Source organism: Podarcis cretensis (assembly GCF_951804945.1).
Source record: "Podarcis cretensis genome assembly, chromosome: 10".
NCBI classification, from domain to species: Eukaryota; Metazoa; Chordata; class Lepidosauria; order Squamata; family Lacertidae; genus Podarcis; species Podarcis cretensis.
The window spans coordinates 71,703,442-71,724,244 of NC_137179.1; the positions used below are offsets into that span (position 1 = coordinate 71,703,442).

Genomic DNA, 20,803 nt, shown 5'->3' on the forward strand with positions numbered 1-20,803 from the left:
TGTTAGGAGGTTGTTGTGATTTTTACATGGGGGAGTTTTCAAAACCTGGAATATTCCACCTGCAGTTTGGAGTGGTTTAGTCTGGTTCTAGCACATCCTAGCTTGTGAGACCCTGTCCAAATTCAAGGACAGATAGCAACAGTCTTGGAAGTCAAGGTCAGAGCAGAGGTGAGGTGTTTCAATCAGTTTCTTCTTTCAGATATCGTAAGATTTTTGTGCTCTTAATAGATGTGAGTGGGTGTTTAGACTGACATCTTCCCGTATGAGGCTGAAGTGATATAGTCCCTCCATGGCAGCTCCTGCTGCCTCACAAATTCATGTATAAGTCTACCCAAAGGCACTACTAAAGGGATCTCCTTCATTGGGACAGGAACTGTCCCAGGTGAGATTCCAAGGCCATTTCCTGTCAATTAGATCACTTATTCCAAAAGGGTAGTTTGATGATGTGATGCGCTTGGGGTGCCAGAAAGAAGGGTTTGCTGCAGAACCAGAGAGTAAATGGCTCATTGAGGCAACATGTAGACTGATGGATCCTCATTGCAGGAAGCAAGGAAATAGGGAGCCAGAGGAACAAAATGTGTTAGTGGGGTGGGATAGATCACCACAGAAACCTCCTTTGAGTTTAAACTTGTACTTTCCCACCTCCCCTTACTCCCATGTGTACTATATGACCCCTGGGCAGCATGTTCCGGTATGATGGACAATAGGTACTTAAGCTCTAATGATTGTATATTTGGTAGCAATATAAACAAGTTGAGGAAGACGTGCTTTCTTTATTAAAAGAATCTCTTCTTTTCTTAGGTGAAAGAATGTCCTGGAATCAAAATATTCCAGGCAAATGCATCGCTCTATTTTGCTAATAGTGATTTATATATCAATGCACTGAAGAAAAAGGTGAGGAACAGCAATTCATTTCTACTCTCTGTCCTATTGAAAAATGCTAAACACTGCCATTTCACACTGCAGGGAATTACATATTTGACTACTCCCCTGTCTAAAAAGGAAAAATAAATCTATGTACAGACAACACTTGGATTCTAGACCAATGTTCTTCTCAATATGCTGGCTTTGTAGAGGCAGGTTGGTGTTTGTTTCTTAGACATGCAAACACTGATTCTGTTCAACCATTCTGGTTTTTCACCTGTAGTCTGAGAAGGTACAACCCAGCAACAGAGTTATGTGAGTTTTCTGAGGAAGTGTTTCATCTCTAAGCCACCCATGTCACATCTGGGTGTGTTAGAAAAGCCTTCTGTCTCAGCCAGCCTGAGCTAAGAATAGTTGGATTAGTTCTTGAAGCATTTGAGCATAGCTCCATTCTCAAGCATGAGTTTGTGTCTTGTTTTGATTCTTACCCCACACATACACAGAATCTAATTTGACAAACTTTAAAGTCACCTTGCTTGTTACTGGCATTAAACATAAGAGGTCCTATATGTTGATATACTGGTCTATCTCTTCTCTTACACCCCAAATCAGGTGGGGTAGTGATATTGGAAGCACCAGGGATGTTACTGTAATAGGTGGTGCTTGTTAAAACCAAATAAAAGCTATGTTTTTTCTAGTATTCCCAGCCCCCCTTTTCTCTGTCCTAAGCAGCAGTTCCATTAAAAAGAGTCTTTCCAGTGTAAATTCTCCAATTTGGCAGGTGAATTAATTTTACTTCTTTAATAGCTGCTGAAAGGTGACCTTTTAAAAGGCAAACAAAGAGTCCTGCAGCACCTTAAAGGGTTATGAATGTTGTTATGGCAGAAACCCATGGCTTGGTTACCACTTTACAAAGATGAATCTTCTCTGGGGGTTTTTTTGCCTTGTTTCTGCTATAGACTGGTGTTGATCCCTGTGCAGTCTTGGCAGCAAGGAAGAAAGCCCAGAAAAGGCACAGAAAGGAACTGAAGCACCTTCATGAACAAAAGAAAACAGCAGTCCTGAAAGTGGTAAGCCTTGCAAGTGTTTCCTGGCACAGGCTCTGGCCTCCTCCTTAGCAGTGATTTAATAAATTGAGAATCAGCCTTGGGAATGCATTCTTACTCCTCCAACTTTCTCTTCTTGCAAAGCATTTTCCCCCTCCTGCAGCTAACTGAAATGTCTGCTGTCTTTGCCTAATTTTAGTTGGGTTTCCAGTTTGCCTAGATCTGAAATAACAGTTTGTACAGAAACCTGGTTAGCATTAACCAAGGTTGAGATCAGTGTTGGCGTTTTACTTAATCGGTGGGAAGGAAGGAAATTCATTTAAGAAAAGGGTCAGATGAAGGAGTATTATGTTCTTGAGGCTGGTGCTATTTTTGAGCTATGCATAGGCTACGTTTTGATAGTTGGCTACACTTGTGCAGCACTATGCATGGTTTTTACAAGGGTGTCAGTGCAATAGGAACATAAAGGTGTGTGTTTAGGGCAGCTGAGGCCATTTGATTGACAATTTTGCATTTCCTTTGAGGGAGGGAGGGAATACTCAGGAATCAAATGGGTTTGTTTCAAGTCCATTACGACATGCAGCATGTGAGCAGCAGTTTGCCTTAATAGAATTCCTGTTAAATACAAACATTGGGATTTGGGGAGAGTGCTGGTGACATGTGATATGAATAGGGAACAAGATGTGGATCAAAACTAGCTGCTACTTTTGCCGCCTGACCACACTTCCCCCTTGTGGTGCAGAATGAAACTGCTGCATCAAGAGAGAGAGAGTTGCCATCCTTGTTCCTCCTGCTGATCTCACAAAAGAAGCTTTTACTGTTCCAGAGAGGCATCCGAAAACAAAGAATGACCGGAGAATTATGTTTCAGATTCAGACTTGTTTAAGAATGAGGATATCCTAAGGGCAGATTCACACACCTGTTTTTGAAGGGAAAAGAGACATCATGATCCTGTAAAACTCACCCTGCCATGAGCAGAGGTACCAACTTCTGAGGGACGGGGCCACGTTGTGTTGGGAGGCGGCAGGGGTGGAGCCGAATATGGCAGCACTACGACTTCAATAGCTGTGGCTCCTCCTCCAGCCGCCACAACCAGCTGGGAGCTGCTTCCCTGCTCCTTCTCCTCCATGGCAGGAGGAGGAGGAGCTGGCCACTGAAGCCATGTCACACTTGGCCTCCTCTGTCCCCTTTTGAACATGCCCCCCAAATATTGGGGCCCCCCAAAAGGGATTGGCTCCTAAGAGATAGTGCTCTGTAAGACCTCTGGTTTTCATATCCCAACATTGCACTTGGTTTCTAGTGTGTTTCAGGCTGAAGTACAGTGGTGCCTCGCAAGACGAAAAGAATCCGTTCCGCGAGTCTCTTCGTCTAGCGGTTTTTTCGACTTGCGAAGCAACCCTATTAGCGGATTAGCGGATTAGCGCTATTAGCGGCTTAGAAAAAGGGAGAAAAAAGGGGGGGGAATCGCAAGACTCGCAAGACATTTTCATCTTGTGAAGTAAGCCCATAGGGAAATTCGTCTTGCGAAGCGCCTTGAAAAACGGGATTTTCGTCTTGCGAGGCATTTGTCTTGCGGGGCACCACTGTACAGTGGTGCCTCGCAAGACGAAATTAATCCGTTCCGTGAGGCTCTTCGTATAGCGGTTTTTTCGTCTTGCAAAGCAAGCCCATTGACAGCTTAGCGGATTAGCGCTATTAGCGGTTTAGCGGCTTTTAGCGGATCAGCTGATAAGCGGCTTAGGGCTTAGGAAAAGGGGGGGGAAGGGAAAAAACCCCGCAGGAACTCGCAAGACATTTTCGTCTTGCGAAGCAAGCCCATAGGGAAATTTGTTTTGCGAAGCGCCTCCAAAACGGAAAACCCTTTCGTCTAGCGGGTTTTCCGTCTTGCGAGGCGTTCGTCTTGCGGGGCACCACTGTAACTAGATTTTTTTTTACACAGTGGGCCCTTTCACGGGATTTTGTGCATATCAAGGGGGTGATTCTTTTCAACACATATGCTTGAGAGAAAGGACCAGAGCCTCTCCACCCACCCCGATTCCTCACGCAGAAGCTGACTTGACAGGGATGAAGTAGAATTTATTTCAACACTAGCAATGGGACAGCATCCTCCCCAGCTGAAGGAAGCAGCACACACAGCTTTGTCCTCCAATGGAGGCAGCAGCTAGTAGATTTAGGAAGACTCCCTATGGCAGTGTTTCACTCTAGCTATTGGTAGGCCTGGCTTTTGATCTTTCACATCAAAATTATCAGGGAATTGGCCCCCAAAAGGCAACAAAAGAAGTTGAGCTGGCTGCAGTCCTATAGTTATGTACTTGGGAGTAAGCTTTATAAATAGGACTTCTGCATAGACATGCAACGAGCTCGGCACCTCAGTTACTGCTCACGCCGATGTGCCCGCTCTCACTTAAATATCTTGCCCCCACCTCACTGAACAACCTTTTACCCGAAGGCTTAAAATCAAAACCTAACTATCCCAGAGTATCCTGTGGGGGATCTTTGTGAGGGTGATAACCAATAAGTTGGAGTCTCAAGCGGGTGTTCTTTAAATAAAGGTTTATTTTTAAAACCAGGTAGTATAATACAAGTGGAGAAACTTAGGTTACTTCAATGAAAATATGCTAGTTCACTTCAAGTCGTTTTCAGAGGTTTCAGCTTTATAGTTTGGTTCCTTTCCAAGGCAGTACTTTCCTTCAATTACCCACCCCTTTAACAACTCCAGCTCCTGAGGTACTTTCAGTAATAGTCTTAAGGGCTCACTACACACCCCTTCCTTCACTGGGTTTTGGGAGTCTCTTCTTTCCTCAGAAGAGTCTCTCCTCTCCAGACTAGTTTGAGACCTAAGTAGACTAATCTTTTTCAGTTCCTACTTCTCCTGTCTCACCCTCAGTCTCCCAGCAAGATTCAGTCCTATTACTCCTGCAGGACACTATACTCAGTCCTTCACTGTACATTCGGAATAGATATTTTCTCCAGAACCAACTCTCCCTCCTCAACACTCTCTGTATTTCAACCTGACTCCTATATCTCCCTGCCTAACTCCCAACCTCTCCAACCTCCCTCCTCAACCACCCACTTAACCACACTGACCCTATCTCCCTCCAAAGCCTCTCCTTTTAAACTCTCCCTCCTGGAACCACAGCCAACCAGAGGCTGCCATTCTGTAACCATTTGCTGGCAGGAGAAAAAAGTAAAAAGAAACATTTGTGGAACCAACTTTTCTGTTACAACATGTGTCCTTATATAGTACAGTGGTGCCTCGCAAGATGAAATTAATTCGTTCTGCGAGTTGTTTCGTCTTGCGATTTTTTTGTCTTGCGGAGCGCGGATTCCCTGGGTATTAACGGTTGTAAGAAAAAGGAAACAAACTCGCAAGACGTTTTCATCTTACAAGGCATTCGTCTTGCGAGGTACCACTGTAACACTGATACTTGTCCTTTGATATTTCCTAATTTGTATGTAAACAATGAGAGCTCTCTAGATAAATATTTACATAGTCAACCCTTCACATTCATTTACACAGAGAACAAGTGTGGATGTGGAACAGTTGTTGTTTTTATTTATTTATTTATTTATTTTTATTATGTAGAGTTAATATGACATCCTGTGCTGATTGTAGGAGTCTGAAAGAAGCAAAAACCTCTACTTAAGTCTGGTATTTATTTATCTTTTATGAAAGACAAACTACACAGAGAACAGTGTGAAACATGAAGTAATGAATGATGAACTGCCGCTCAACGGAAAGTTCTCTGCAACTACGCAGGACTCCTCGCCCGATGAGCTTGAGCGCTTTATGGAGCCAGTGACCAATATTCACACAATCATTTTGGATTGTTCACCTGTGAACTTCGTGGATTCAGTTGGAGTCAAAGCCCTAAATTCAGTACGTAGCATCTTATCTCCTTGCCATATCCTACACTTAATACCTTGCTACCAGAATACCTTTCGCTGCTTTAAGGCACGCATCAAAGACAAAGCTTCATGCATCCACGTACCAAGTAAAGGGAGTGAGGCCAAAGGAAGTTCTCTTGCACAAGACCGTGCACAGCTCACGTCTATTTCAAAGAGGCTTGCACAGAAGAGCTTCCTGCTGTCTTAGGCCTCAAAACAGGTTGGGAGGATTTGTGGCCTTCCAAGTGTCACTAGTCAGCCAGTAATCAAAGATGATGGGAGTTACAGTCCAGCAAAATCTGGGGGGGGGGGGGCGCACAGGCTCCCTAGCTATTTAGGCTGCAGTTCTATAGACACTTAACCTGAGAGTAAGTCCCATTCAACTTGAAAGGACTTAACTTCAGCAAAGGATTGCACTTCTAAGCACCGAACTCCTTGCCTCCCAATTTCTCCCTTGGCATTTTTAGAATAGCTGCTCAATTTTAAAAGGGCATGTGTATGTTATGACAATGACTTTTAAAACACAAATATATTAACTGCAAATTAATTTCTGCACTGTTGTAGATCATAAAAGAGTATGAAGAAATAGGAGTTTCAGTGTATATCAGCGGCTGCAATGGTAAGTCTGTTTGACTGTTGGAAATCATGGACTTGCTGTGGTCACTTTTGACTCCCCACCCCCACATCTAGCCTTGCATCATCTAATCTAACTGGCAGCAGCTCTCTAAGGCCTGAGGCAAATATTGGTCTACTGCCTGATTGTACATAGCAAAGATGCTAAAAACATGCTGTGTTACTGATGTGTGGCTTCCTGATCGACCCCTTATCATACAAGCCTTGCCTGTCTCTCCTTTCTGCCTGAAGTGCAGATGAAGTGACTGTAACACCAGCAAATTCAGCTGAAGAACAGGAGAAAGTGCTAATGTAAATCCTAGCAACATACAGCTGTTGAAGATAAACCCAAGGAATGAGATTCTTGGTCCTTACCTTTGCCTGTGTAACTGTTGGCATTTTTGAAGAATGAGGAGAGGATCTTGTTAGTTGGTTTGTTAACACACTAGCTGCTGTTAAAAGAACAGCCTGGAGGCTATATGGAGCCCTGTGACTTTTGATCCACTTTTATCCAGCTGCTTTTTAAACTCGGCAGTACCCTCTAGTGTGCCCAAAGGTGCACTATGGGTGATGCTGCATCCAATTTGTATGCATGTTGGACTACTACTTTTCTGTGAGAGTGCTCAAATTCAGTATTCAAAATAAGTTCAGGCATTTTGCACACATTTGTTTTGCTGCAGACTCTCAAGGGTGTTTCAACGGACACACAAACACCTCTTCACAGCCATGGGAGTTAGAAATGGTGTCTTAAAATATAACAGTATTTGGGGCCACATCCAATGCTGCAGCACCAATGAAGCCACCGACTTCAGGGCATGGAGCAAAGCTTCCTCTTCCTATTCCTCTCTTGCCTCCTCCCTCTTTCTGCTCCCTTAAAATTGACTCTGGAGACTTGCAGGAGGCACCAGAGCAGATTTTGACACTTACTCCCACCATCAGCCCCATAAATCTGTTCTGGGGGTTCCCCCAAGCCTCCAGAGCAGATAATGGGAGGGTGTGAAGTTCCATTGTGCCAGTGGACATCCTTGTGTTGATGAAGCTAGTTAGCTGAATGCTGCTCAGTTTCCCCCTCATACTGGGACTATATAAATACAGCCGTAGCTCCTATATTGCACCCGGAACCAAGCACACACCACCCATTCTATGCATTGTTCCTCCTCCAGCCACATGGGCAGGTGTGTGTGGTTTTGCATAGGTAAGCTGTTTAGTCAGATGACAGGAATGAAATAGAGGCTGTACAATTTTACACCCACACCCCTTTAAAGCTTTTTCTTTTCTACCTAGGATCGGTTGTGGAGAACCTTGCTAGACTACATTTCTTTGACAAAGCTACTCGAAGAGACTTGCTGTTTCCCAGTACCCATGATGCTGTCCTCTTCAGCCAACTGAAAGGCCTCTCAGCCTTGCAGACTCCTGTAGATGTTGTGGTGTGAACTCCTGCATCATAAATTGTATGGTGGTGCATTGATTAAATTCCAAGGGCTTCTCTTAAAACTTAGTTTGCACAGATTATACAGCGCCTAAGATTAGCCAGTTTTACGGGTATGTGACACAGGAGTAGGGCCGCCTTGTTTTCTGCCAGGATGTTCTCTGAAGAATTTGAAGCCTTAATACTTTCAAAAATTGAAGTCAGGTATAGCCTGAACTGGTTTGTATAAAAAGAAGACACATGTATTTTCCTGAAAGCATCCTAAAAAATTTGGGAGTTTTTTTGTTGTTGTTCAGAAATGTGCCAGCAGATGAGATATTGCACTACATGGATATTTTTAGCACTGTGGATTACTGAAAATAGTACAGATGATGCAGCAAGCCTGGGAGACATGGACTGCTTGCTACTTTCCTTTGACGCTTTATTGTGGAGGCATTGTTGTAAAATGTATTCTTGTACCATCTACTGAAGAATTGCACTGTACAATATCTTTCAAGTGTTCAGCACTGGCTTTCAAAACTACATTTTATGTAGTCAATTTTTAAAATCCCATAAAAGCCATTTTTTGCAGCTTGTGTTAAGTTCTTCCATTTCCCTTCTGCTTATTTTTAGATGTTATGGTAGTCAAGAGAGGTACCGTCAAAGTGTCACATAGGTGCATATCTATCTATAGGTTAAAGGTTTTGTGACTGGAATGGTGCCCTGAGACAGTAATAAACATTAATGGCAATTTTTCTTTTTCAAAAAGGGGGGCCAGTGATCTAGTCTGATTAAGCATATTGCTGTGGTAATTCAAGTGTATAATGAAAAACCTTTTTACACATTTCCTCCTAAATGACACCAGAATCTGATACAAAAAGGCACTGTGGGGCACTGTAAAAAACAGGGTTTTCACTGCAAAATGACTCCAAAACTTTGGCACCAGTTTCAAGGGAATCCCAAATGTTGGGGTTTGCTATTAATGAAGCTAACATGTACTCCACTTTCAATGAGGTAGTTACTGATTTCACAGTGCTGTACAGGGTATGTCCCACTCAAAAGCTTGTGGAAAAGAAGAGGTGCTCCCAAACGGGCTGGGAAGGGTAATATGCAGTTAATTTTTTTTACTGAATATCATAATGACCTACACCATGTAACTTGGAATATACCGTTTATTTCTACTAGTCCAACTATGTTACACCACACACACGAACTAGAACTCTTGATATTACTCTGCATAATATTAGCCATATAAAGGAGATTTCTTAGTGGTATCTAGAATTAGTTGTAAGTCATATAGCGAGGTGTAGCACTGAATTTGGCATATGACTTGATTACTTTGTTCACGGCTTCCAAGAAGTCTTTTTCAGTGGCAATCTTTCTCCTTGCTCTGATGGCGAACATACCTGCCTCTGTACATACACTTCGAATTTCAGCACCTTGCAAGGAAGAACAGTGGGTGTAAAAACAATCTGAAACAACTATCACCACCAAACAGAGAGAGAACAAGAGCTATGATGTTTGACTTACCAGTGCTGTTAGGGCACAGTCGAGCTAGCAACTCAAATCTTATGTCTCTTTCAACACTCATTGAACGGGCATGAATCTTGAAGATGTGAGTTCGTCCCTAAAAAACAACCACAGGCAGGCTAAGCATAAGGGCATCATCCCCTTGTTGCCATCTACACATCAGTGTTGGGAAAGCCAAAGACAAAAGTCGGCAGGGCAACAGATGTGACTCGTAGTTTGGTAGAGTGTTACATTCCAGCCACACCTCCCTCCACCCATTCAAGCAAGGGACATTGTCCCAGTTCAGAAACACATTCCAGTCAAGCAAAAAGCACTTGAGGGTACAGAGCAGGACCAGTGGCCTGGGGAAAATCCAGAGGGTCAAAAAGAGGCCTGGAGAGCTGCTTGATACTCCCCATTGCTGATGTCTAGTGATGCACCTGGGAGTAAAGCAGTTGTTCAGCCAATATGATTTGTCCTTTGAAGGGACAATGGGGGAATGCATCCTTAGGCAACTGTTGAGGTTCCGGCACTTTGGAAAGGTCCAGACCTGCTGTTCTGTAACCATCTCCTTGCCCACCAGCCTCCACTAATCCCTTATCTGCCCCTTCTCCAGAGGAAGAGGGTAGGTGAGTGAGCAGAAGGCAGCAGCTGCTCAACAGATCATGGGTTCAAGCCCCAGAGCCAAATGTTGGGTGAAAGATTTCTGTAATGCAGAAAATTGGACTATGATCTTTGTGGACTTTTCAAACTCTACAATTCTATGCAATAAAAACCTGCACTTTCCCTTAAGGCATCATACTTTCCTATTGCCTATGCTGTAGTCCATGCCACCCCCTCAGAACAACAGGAAGCACAGACAGAATCCTGTGGCATCTTCAAGACAAGCACATCACAGTACTGGACTACAATATTATTTTCCTTTTTGTTAACTGCTACAACACAGAGTTACTCTTTTGAAATTTGTCACTAGACAGAAGCACCAGGTCAAATACATAATTTGAAATAGAATCAGTCAAGAACCAAGACAGACAGGAAAGGTGTAAAATTGCCCACCAGAATCCTTTTGACAAGAGAGAATCAGCTATGGTGCAAAATGACTATTTGATCAAATCCAAACAAAATAAAAAAATTCCTTCCAGTAGCACCTTAAAGACCAACTAAGTTAGCTTTCGTGTGCATGCACACTTCTTCAAATACACAGATCAAATCCATTTTCTGAGAGCTAATAGAAAAAATTCTCACCTTCAGTCCTTCAACTTCTAATAAATGTGTTCTTACTGACTTCGCTTAGTATCAAAATAAAAGTAGTCTAACCTCCAGATCTGGCAGGCTAAATTCTATTTTTCTATCCAGTCTTCCAGGCCTCATCAGTGCTGGATCCAAAGTATCCGGTCTGTTGGTTGCCATCAGTACTTTAATGTTGCCTCTTGGATCAAAGCCATCAAGCTGGTTTATCAATTCTAGCATGGTGCGCTGGACTTCGTTGTCTCCTCCAGCCCCATCGTCAAAGCGAGCCCCTAGAGAGAGACAGCAGGAGAAACACATAAGGAACCCTTGTTAACTGTACCCCCAAAACAAGAAAATGCAATTCATGTGTACTCCCTTACCATGTTATCTATGGCTATTGAAGTAAATCAAAATATCATATTCTATTTTTTTTAAAAAAAGGATATTACTAGCAGGATATACTTTTGTGAAATACTTTTCCTTGTTCTTTGCTGGTGCTACAGAGACCAGCATGAAGTAGCACAGCAGAGAGGCCAAATATCAAGTTGCTTCTGCCATTCTATTACCTAATCGTCTTCCAAACAGACTAACCTGACATAGAGAAAGGGGACCTGGTTTGAACGATAAATTCACCTATGCTTTAATGTGAGAAGTGTGGTAAGCCACACTTATTAACTTCCCTGTTCCTGCTGTTGCTACACCGGATAGAAAAACAAGCCAGGGTGTGGCTTGTTGTTATGTAAAAACTCGAGCTAGTGGTTTGTTTCTCTCAAAATGCACCATGAGTGCTAAGCCAAGAATAAAGAAAGAATAAAGAGTTGTAGTCCAATTTTGAAGGACACCAGCTTGGTGAAGGCTGATGTAAGGTGATACCAACCTCCAATAGCATCAATTTCATCAAAGAAGATAAGACAAGCTTTTTTTGTTCTGGCCATTTCAAAGAGTTCCCGAACCATTCGAGCACCCTATAAAAAGACAGACAGACGGTTTACTTTCATATAAAGCCAACTGTCACTTAAGAGTATTTAAAGTAAATATTAAAACTTCCAAATGAATCTACAGAACCAAGAGGTAAAACTGTGCTCATTATGGGACATCATTTTAGTTGCAGTTCCTTCCAGGACATAACTGGTGCCTGGCTGTCCCAACTCATGCGAATAGCGTCCTGTACATCATACAGTATCTCACATACCCTACATAAAAAGACAGGCTTCAGATTCTGTATGACCCAAACTGTCAGAGGAGTGAACAAATATATAAAGAGGTCCAGGTTTCTAATCCTACTGCATAATATTACAGGCAAAGACTTTCATCCTCCTCTGCAGGAAAACTTAAATAGATTATTTAAAGTATAGTTTGAGCAGACTTTCTAGAAATTCTTGACCTCTCCCAGTACAGATGCACAGACATGTTCCCTCTTTTCATTACCTCTCCTACGTATTTCTGCACCAGCTCAGATCCAATCACTCGGATGAAGCAGGCATCGGTCCTATTAGCAACAGCACGAGCACAGAGAGTTTTTCCTGTCCCCGGCGGGCCAAAGAGAAGCACTCCTTTAGGGGGCTCGATCCCCAGATTGACAAATCGTTCTGGCTGTAGTGGTAGGGAGACAGTAAGTTTAAAAGTTGCACAGACAGGATGAAATGCAGTATCTTTCCCTGGCCCTAGACTGGACACAATGGCAGCCGGAGCCCAAGTTTGCCACAGCAGTACAATTTTAGTACTATCAATGAACTGTCAGGAAATCTTCCATTTTAAAAATAGTGCACAAGGCAAGAAGGGACCCAGTGGCAAGAAAGCTGTGCAGTGCAGTGTAACGAGAGTTGGTGCAAAGCCAATAGGAAGACACTGAAGCTTCAATAATGCAAGCAGATAAAGACATTTCCCTTTGCCATTCCCTTTCTTCAAGCCTCCAATGGTACATGTTCCCTGCAATTTCACAAAGACAGCACTGCCCTATTCAAGCAGTCAGCTTGATCACAGGAGGATACTAACAGGGTAGCATCTCTCTGAATCCCTAATACTATTGTGACAGACGACAAAAGGGCATTGTTTTGTGCCCCACTTGCGGCAGCCTAGAGAGGAATTTCCAAAACAGTGGACTAGATGAAGTTTTCTCAGATCTAACAAAGTAATTCATACTTTCCTTGAAAGGTGAACAAAAGGAACATCCTAAATCTTGACAATTGAAACGTAAATCGATTTAAAAGCCTTTTGACTACTGAATAATTTAGGTTCTTGCAGTATATGCAATTAGCCCTTCAAAGCTGTAAGAGGAAGTAAATCAGCAGATCACACACACTTTCTATTACAATACTTACATGAAGCAAGGGTGTTTCCACCACCTCTCTTAGCTTCTCAATCTGTTCCTTACAACCTCCAACATCACTGTAGGTGACATCAGGCTTTTCCTCTACCTTTGTAACAAAACAGATGTGCACACATCTTTCTTATTTGCAATAACTTTTTTTTTTTACAGATCTTATGAAATAATGAACAGGTTACAATGAAGTCAGATTACAAAGTTAAACAATCAAAGGCCAATAGTAATGAGTTCTTACCTGCATCATAGTAACAGTTGGATCAATCTTTGGAGGCAGAGGGATATGAATCTGATACTTGTTTCTGTCAACACTGCAGAAATAGAATACAAATGCACATTACCTCCACAGGGGCAAACTCTCCCTTCATAAGGGGTCTGGCAAAAGCATCCTTCAACCATTGCAGAGTACATAGACTGCAACCACAGAGATGTAAAGGCTTTTCTCCATTTGATATTGGTGGTGCTGATTACATAGTGAGGGCGAGGGGTCGGAATGGGTAGCTTGGAATACCAAGGGACACATTTGGACAGATATGTCATGTGGCACCACAGAAACATATTGAAGGAATCTAGGTGGAGGGACAACTTGTTCAATTCTTGTCACTCTCCCGCCCTCTCTCCAGAGAACTCTGTGTCTCATATTTTATCACAGCTCAGATGTGAGCACTTTATTTACATTCTGCAGGCAAGGCATCTTACAACCAAATAGTACTCTAGAACAAAACAAGACCAAACTTCACTTTCGTATCATGTTCGGCTTTTAATCAAGTTTTCCCAGTGGTTGCTAGGTTCAATGCTGACCTTGTTCGGTGCCTTGTATTTTAAGCCTGGATCAAGTGATCACACTCTGCAGATGGTCTGAAAATTAAAACTTGTCCACTTTTAGCTGGATTAAGCCTCAAGTGCCATTTAGTTCAGGCCCTTGAAAAGAATCTGTTTTAGTTATCAGTTGGTCCCTAACTGGCATTTTGACATTTAAAGCTTTACATGATAGAGACCCTGTTGATCTGATGCCTCCTCTCCTCTATCCCATGCAATAAGAGCTTCTGATGAGACGTTCTTTCAAGAAGCCCCATTGTCTGAAGGCAGGATCCAGAGCCTTCTCCGCGATAGTATCCCAGTTGTGAAATTTCCTGCCTAGGGATAAGGCACTCCCCATGTTCTCCATTCTTGTTCTCTTTCAGAAGGCAAAGATTACTTTCTTTCAGAAAATGTTTGTTGACTTGTACTCTCATTTTCATGTGGGAATTATTTAAATCCTTGCATATGATGCTGATATTGTTTTGTGTTCCATTTTAAGAGCTTGTTGTATTTTACTCTAAAAAAAAATTCTATTATAAACCTCTCAGGGAACTTTGTTATGCAGCAATATAAGAAAATATTATTTCAGTTTCCAGTCCCAAATCCAAAGTGCTGGCTCACTGGAAGTTAGACTGGTCCTTTGCATGTATTTTAGGCAAGCAATCAAATATGTTTATACCGCTTGAAAACTATTTCACTTGTTCTACCATGGCTTGTTCGAATTGCATTCCATCTTTTAATTGCATTGTGATTTTGATAACCACCTTGGCAGACCTGTTTAGGGGAGGAAGGCAACACACACACACACACACACACACATATATTCCTATAAATATAAATTCAACCCTCTAGACTTGATGACTAGTCAAGTAACTCAAACTAAGAACAGTAAAAATATTGGTATCAACTCACCCAACTCTCATGCCTTCTTCAATGTCAGTGGGTGCCACCTGATCACTAAGATCAACCACAAATTTGGCAAACTGCTTCACATTGATAATGTACTTAGGATCCTCAGAATCTGCATTGATTATCTTGGTGCATCTAACCGGAAGAGAAAAGTAATTAAACAAGCAATCTGTGAGAAAATGAGGGTTTAATGTGCCTGACAGCCAAGTGTCATTCGAAGTCCAGGTTTCTTGAAGAAGTTACAGGAAGGCTAAATTTCTGCTGCCTTTGCCTAGGTAATCATAACTAAAAACTCTTCCTTCTACCATATTTCTTTTTCTCCCTAAAACTTAAATAATCATGAACAGCATGAGAGGTGGCACTTTAAATATCCAACTAAAGACTGCTTTCAGTGTAACCTACCCCACCCCCAGGGATTTCAAACACCCAGGCCTTAAGATAAGATGTCAGAATGAAACATGAAATTAAAGCTCCTAGGACACAGAAAGATGCAAATAGCAAAGTTTTAATATTTATGTTGTAGCATAACTTCATATGTTATACTGGAAGGGACCCTATGTTACTTGTTTGCAACAGGGATTGCACATTACACATGGAGGATAGAAGCAACGGCTATAATGCTAAGCATTTTTATAACTATTTGCTCCTATGGCTGACCAGATAAAGTATCTGCATACCTTGCCACTTGCAGTGGCTGCTCACTTTGAAGAGTTTGCTTATCTGCAGCGAGATCCCAGAGAGCAGGGGGAGCCAAGCCAGTGTCTGATTCCTTAATACCTAAAAAAACAAAAGCAGAAAAACCACTTGCTTTGCCACTCAGGTCAATGCTGTGCTATATATTCAAGCACTAGCTTGCTTCAATTAGTTTCAGCAGCAAATGCAACATAAACATGACAAAAAGGAAAAACCACTCTGCCACTTGCATCAATGCTATGTAATACTCAACAGGTTTGCAAACCTTCCTGGGGGAGCATTTTAGGAGATTTAAACTGGGGGCTTTTAGGTCCCAGTCTTAACGATTACACCACACTAGATATTCAATTGTACATTGATTATCCTTTTCCATGTTAGCTTCAACATCCCAACTGATAAAATTAAGCTGCTCTCTGTATCTGACAGCATCTCCTCTCTCATGTTTCCCCTTTCTCTCTGCCCATTAAGGTTTCTTTGTTTTCAGTTCCTTTGTTTTGTTCAACAACCCTTCCTATTTGGAGTTTTTCGTGGGAGTGAGCAGTAATGAACCACAGGCCCATATGCTCCATAACTGAAAGGGCAAGACTAAAATGAAAAAGATATATGCTTTCAATGAACCCTAAAAATACATACCCGTGAGCTCATTGATTTTCTTAAGCAGCTGTTGAATGTCATCTTCGACTTGCTTGATCTGCCTCGAGTATGTACTCTGGCCCTGGATTAGAAAAATTAAGGCAGACTGGTGAATATATGAATGGGAGTTTAACAGATATTTCCCAAATGCAGACCTATGAACATATAAACCTTATTAATCAGGCCACTGGTCAATCTAGCTTGGTAGTAGGCACTACAGTTCTGCAAAGTTTCAAGCAAATGTTGAATTTTGTCAGATCTTGTTAATCGTGAGATATGAACCCTTACACAGCTCTTTGTAAATAAGACACATTTACTTAAATCCAATTGGCTCAGCAATCTGCAATTTTCATCTTTTCACCAAACCACACATGAAACTGTAATATTTATGTTTTTGATTTGCTTATTCCAAATTGGATTTTGTTTTGAGGTGCTGTTACTTTAGATGAAAGTGAAATCTTCCAGCTGAAGCAGCAAAACTCACAAATTTATGCATATTTACTTAGAACTAAACCCTGCTATTTTCAGTGAGGCTTACTCTCAAAGTACGTCTTTTATGACTGTTCACTCCTCCCAGTTGGTTAATGTGGATGTTTCCCAAACATTCCAATATTACTAGTTTTTTTTAATTTTGAAGCTGTAACTGCAACAAATACTTACATAGGTTTTCAACAAAGCAATATCACCTTCATCCAAAGCTGAAAGACACATAATACAGATCATGTTAAAAAGTGAAACAACTACATTTTGTACTACTTCCCACCAACAGTCTGAAGACATAGCATCTGGACATAAGATTTCTGTTTTTATTATTTGCAAAAATGTATGTACTGCCAGCATTAAACTATATATGGTGGTAAGCAGAAGAAAAGTAAAAATACAAAAATACAATTCTACCCATAAAATAAACACATCACAAACCGGTACATCAAATTAATACATCAACACATTTGCATCACATCAGGCAAAGCCTGAGTGAACAGGTGAATGTTAAGCAGGTGCCTAAATGCCAATACCATGTAAACATCTACCTGATGTCCAGCAGAAGCACATGTCAAAGGGAAGGAGTTGTCACACTAAAGGCTCTGATCTTAGTGAACGTAACCAACTTTGGGAGCATATGGCCCCATGGAGTGCCTCTCCCAAGGACTGAAGTGACTGGGAAGGGTGTATAATGTATAGCTTTCCCAAAGATAACCTGGTCCCAAGTGGTTCAAGGTTTCATATGTCAATAGCAAGACCTTACATTTGGCTGGGCAGCATAACAGCAGCCAGTGCCACAATTTAGCCACATCAGTAATATGGGGCTAACAAGAGCAACAGAGCGTACAGTGGTGCCTCGCAAGACGAAATTAATCTGTTCGGCGAGTCTCTTCGTCTAGCGGTTTTTTCGTCTTGCGAAGCATGCCTATTAGCGGCTTAGCGCCTTTTAGCGGCTTATTGGCTTATCGGATCAGCTGATAAGGGGCTTAGCAAAAAGGGGGGGGAGGGAAAAAAACCCGCAGGAACTCGCAAGACATTTTCGTCTTGCGAAGCAAGCCCATAGGAAATTCGTTTTGCGAAGCACCTCCAAAACGGAAAACCCTTTCGTCTAGCGGGTTTTCCGTCTTGCGAGGCATTCGTCTTGCGGGGCGCCACTGTATAGGGTTAGAAGATGGAGCAAGCTTGTTTTCTCCTGCTGCAGAGGACCCAAACCTATTTATTCAGGTTACAAGAAAGGAGATTCAGACTCAAGACCAGGAAGAACTTTCTGACAGCAGGAGCTGTTTGACAGTGGACCGGTCTCCCCCGGGAGGCTGTGAACTTTCCTTCACGGGGTTTTTTAAAGCAGAGGGTGGATGGCCCTCTGTCCTGGATGCTTTAGCTGAAATTCCTGCATTGGGGTTGGACTAGATGACCCCCCGGTCCCCTTCCAACTCTAAGATTCTATAATTCTACGTTAAACGTGGGGGGGGGGCAGGATTTTAAATTAAATTGAATTCGTACACCGCCCTTCATCTGCAGATCCCAAACATCTGCAGGGTACCCGGGTTTGGGGTGGGGGGAGAGAAGGGAGGGGGGCGCAAACGAGCAGAGGGGAATCCGAGAGGCACGCATGCGCACTGGAACCCCAACGGGCGACCAGGGAATAGGCGTCAGGGGGCTTTTCTTTTCCGCAGCAGCCCCCGGCTCACCGCGGATGGGCTTGTCCTCCTTCTCCTCCTCTTTGGTTTTGCGCTGGTCGGTTCCCAGGTAATCCGGCATCGTTTCTCCCCCTCAGAGCTTCCGACGGCGGAGACTCCTGCTACCGGCGGCTGCTACTGCGCATGCGCGTTACGCAGCATCTCCGAGCTTCTTCCTTCCGGGACAGAACAGGAAATACGTCGCGAGCATTTCCGGCCGCCGCCGGAAAAGGCCCCTCTCCACACGGGAGGGGGGGTGAAGGAATAGGGCCATAGAGATGCGGGGGAAGTTTAAAGCGGCGCACAGCCGGGGCTTCCGTCTCGAATGGGCAGCCGCCATTGGGCCGTGGAAAAAAATCAATGCGTTTCCACAAATCTTTTTTTTTAAAAAATATATATATATTTATTAGGTTTTTATAGAGGAGAGAACACATAACAACCAAAAAAGTAAAGAAAAACAAAAGCATAGTCAAAAATACACATAAAACAGATCAGAAAAACAAGATACAGGAAAAATAAAATTCCTCCTAACAAAAAAATAAAATAAAAAAATTAAAACTCCAGCTTTTAAATTCATATTTGATTAACTTACTTTCTTGACTTCCTCACACCTCCCTTTTTTGTGTTCCTCTTTACCCAATCAGATACAGCAAATCCTAACCCTCTTTCAGAACTCATTTCTAATTATTAAAATCACTCTATTATGTCTCCAATCTTTCCTCCTTATATTTAAACGTCCTTAACATATTATTTACTTTTGACATAATAAAACTTTTGTCTTTCACCCTTTTTCGATTACATTTTTGCATATTTTTTTACACTGTTATCACTAATGCCATATTATTTTCATATTCAACATCCTTTTAACATTCATAAACTTTGCAGTGTTTCTGCAAATAGCCTTTAAACATCTTCCAGTCCTCTTCCACCAATTCTTCACGTTTCCACAAATCTTAACCCCCCCCCCAGACACAGCGCGCGCCCACCCGCCTGGAAGGGACCCCGGGGGTCATCTAGTCCAACCCCTTGCAATGCAGAATCTTTTGCCCAACGAGGGCTTTGAACCCACGACCCTGAGATGAAGAGCATCGTGTTTTTTCTACTGACTGGGCTAAATCTCTTCAGAAATATTCCCCCCCCCCCCGCGCGCGCGCTCGCGCTCGCGCAAAAGAACCACTTCTGACATTCACGACTGTCGGGGCTTTGCTGTTCCCAGGAATAAGAGGCTTAGAAACTGAGGCATCTAATCATAAGCCTGCATTTTTATTAAAGCTTATATGTTTAATCAGGGCTTGTATTTTAAAATGAGCTTAAAGATTTTCAAATGTTTTATGCCAGGCAGAAGACCAGCTGCCTAAGAACCTTGGCAAAATGTTTTTACTCCTAGACAAGGGGGCCCCCTGATTTATAGCAGAAAACAATTCTCAAAGTCGTAAAAAGGGAATTACAGGCTGAGAGCCAAGGTTACACTGACCCTACAAATTAAGGGTGGATAAATAGTAAAATGAGCCATATCTTCTTCCTAAGGTTAAAAAGGTCAAGAGCAGTGAAAAAGCATCTAGCTGGCAGAAAGGGAGCATTTTTGGGAAGTCTTTTCTAAAGCTGTTTCTTTCTTAAACTAAGATCCTTTTAAGATTTCTTTTCCTTTTAAAAGGTTATTTATGTATTAAATATATTAGTTTAAATATAATTATGCAAAGGATTTAAGAAATGCTAGATTCTTATTTCATATAGTTGGAAGAGATCACAGGGGCCATCAGCCACCAGCCTCCTGCCAGACAGGAGACGCCATCGAGCACTCCTGATATATGGTTGTCAGGCCTTTTGTTTAGAAACCTTCAAATGAAGGAGATCTCTCAATGTTGATGTGAACTCAAAATCCTTGACATATGCTTAAGATAAAAATTCAAGATTAACCATCTGTTTTGGAAGGCAATAGGGCAAGGAGGGCAAGAGGTGAGCTGGTAATTAAGGTTCCTTGTTGAGACACATGTAAGATATATTACTACTTATTTGTCATTTATAGATAGAAGAATATATAGCTTTTTGATTCCCATAAAAGGGCAAGAGGAAATGGGTGTATCTTTTGTGATTGGTTCTAGCAAATAGCCAATAGGAATTTCAACCAGGCTGATTGGACAGAGGCAGCCACAGGAGGAGCAAGGGGGCTGGATTAAGGAAATATAAGTGCTGGCCAGAATGGCAGGAGGCCAGGCCAGAGCTTGGTAACCATATACCACTGTGCCTCATATTTATTTGTCGAACAAATAAATTACTATTTTAATTTTTCTATTGCTGCGTTGAAAATTTCATTCCAGCTAAGCGTTAACCACAAGCAGGGTGCTACAAAACCACTTCTTCTTTTGGCCTTTTTGTCGCCTGTAGAGAAAAGCAGATCTGAAAATGTTTATTTGCCTCTGTATCTGTGGCCCTCAGTCCTTCAAGCGGGAAGGTCTCCCACAGCGGCTCCCCAAACATCCCTGAGCGCAGTTGAAAAAAAAAATACAAAACTTTAATTTTCTACAACATGTAAGATGGCAGGGACGTTCATTCAAAGGGGCGACGCGACCTGCCCAACCGCCCCTTCCTTTCGTTTAAAAAGGATGAGGGAGCGAGGCCTGCAACTCCCTTGTGCGGCGGAACCTCTCCGTCGCGCTCCGAGGCGAGGCGGAAGACAGGAAGCGGCGGACAGGAAGTGCTTGCCCGCCCCGGAAGTGTTCTCCGG

The 20,803-nt window shown here is 42.5% G+C and overlaps 2 protein-coding genes across 3 annotated transcripts in view; one reads left to right on the forward strand and one right to left on the reverse strand.

Annotated features, from left to right (window-relative positions):
- The window catches only part of SLC26A5 (solute carrier family 26 member 5), a 34,504-nt gene extending 26,095 nt beyond the window's left edge, over positions 1-8,409 (forward strand). For both annotated transcript variants that reach the window (XM_079993656.1, XM_079993657.1), the window contains exons 15-19: positions 802-894; positions 1,824-1,934; positions 5,587-5,790; positions 6,363-6,417; positions 7,695-8,409. In XM_079993656.1, coding sequence (XP_079849782.1) covers positions 802-894; positions 1,824-1,934; positions 5,587-5,790; positions 6,363-6,417; positions 7,695-7,843 — 612 coding nt within the window. In that variant the 3' untranslated portion in view covers positions 7,844-8,409. The remainder of the gene's footprint in view (positions 1-801; positions 895-1,823; positions 1,935-5,586; positions 5,791-6,362; positions 6,418-7,694) is intronic.
- A 563-nt stretch (positions 8,410-8,972) lies between these two features.
- On the reverse strand, positions 8,973-18,254 carry PSMC2 (proteasome 26S subunit, ATPase 2). Its single transcript, XM_079993697.1, has 12 exons — positions 18,091-18,254; positions 16,577-16,614; positions 15,917-15,998; positions 15,268-15,367; positions 14,594-14,725; positions 13,119-13,191; positions 12,879-12,974; positions 11,986-12,150; positions 11,435-11,522; positions 10,645-10,847; positions 9,349-9,445; positions 8,973-9,257 (listed from the first exon to the last, which is right to left on the reverse strand). The coding sequence occupies exons 1-12, from the start codon at positions 18,158-18,160 to the stop codon at positions 9,100-9,102; spliced, it is 1,302 nt and encodes a 433-aa protein (XP_079849823.1). The 5' UTR covers positions 18,161-18,254; the 3' UTR covers positions 8,973-9,099.
- Positions 18,255-20,803: the final 2,549 nt, after the last annotated feature.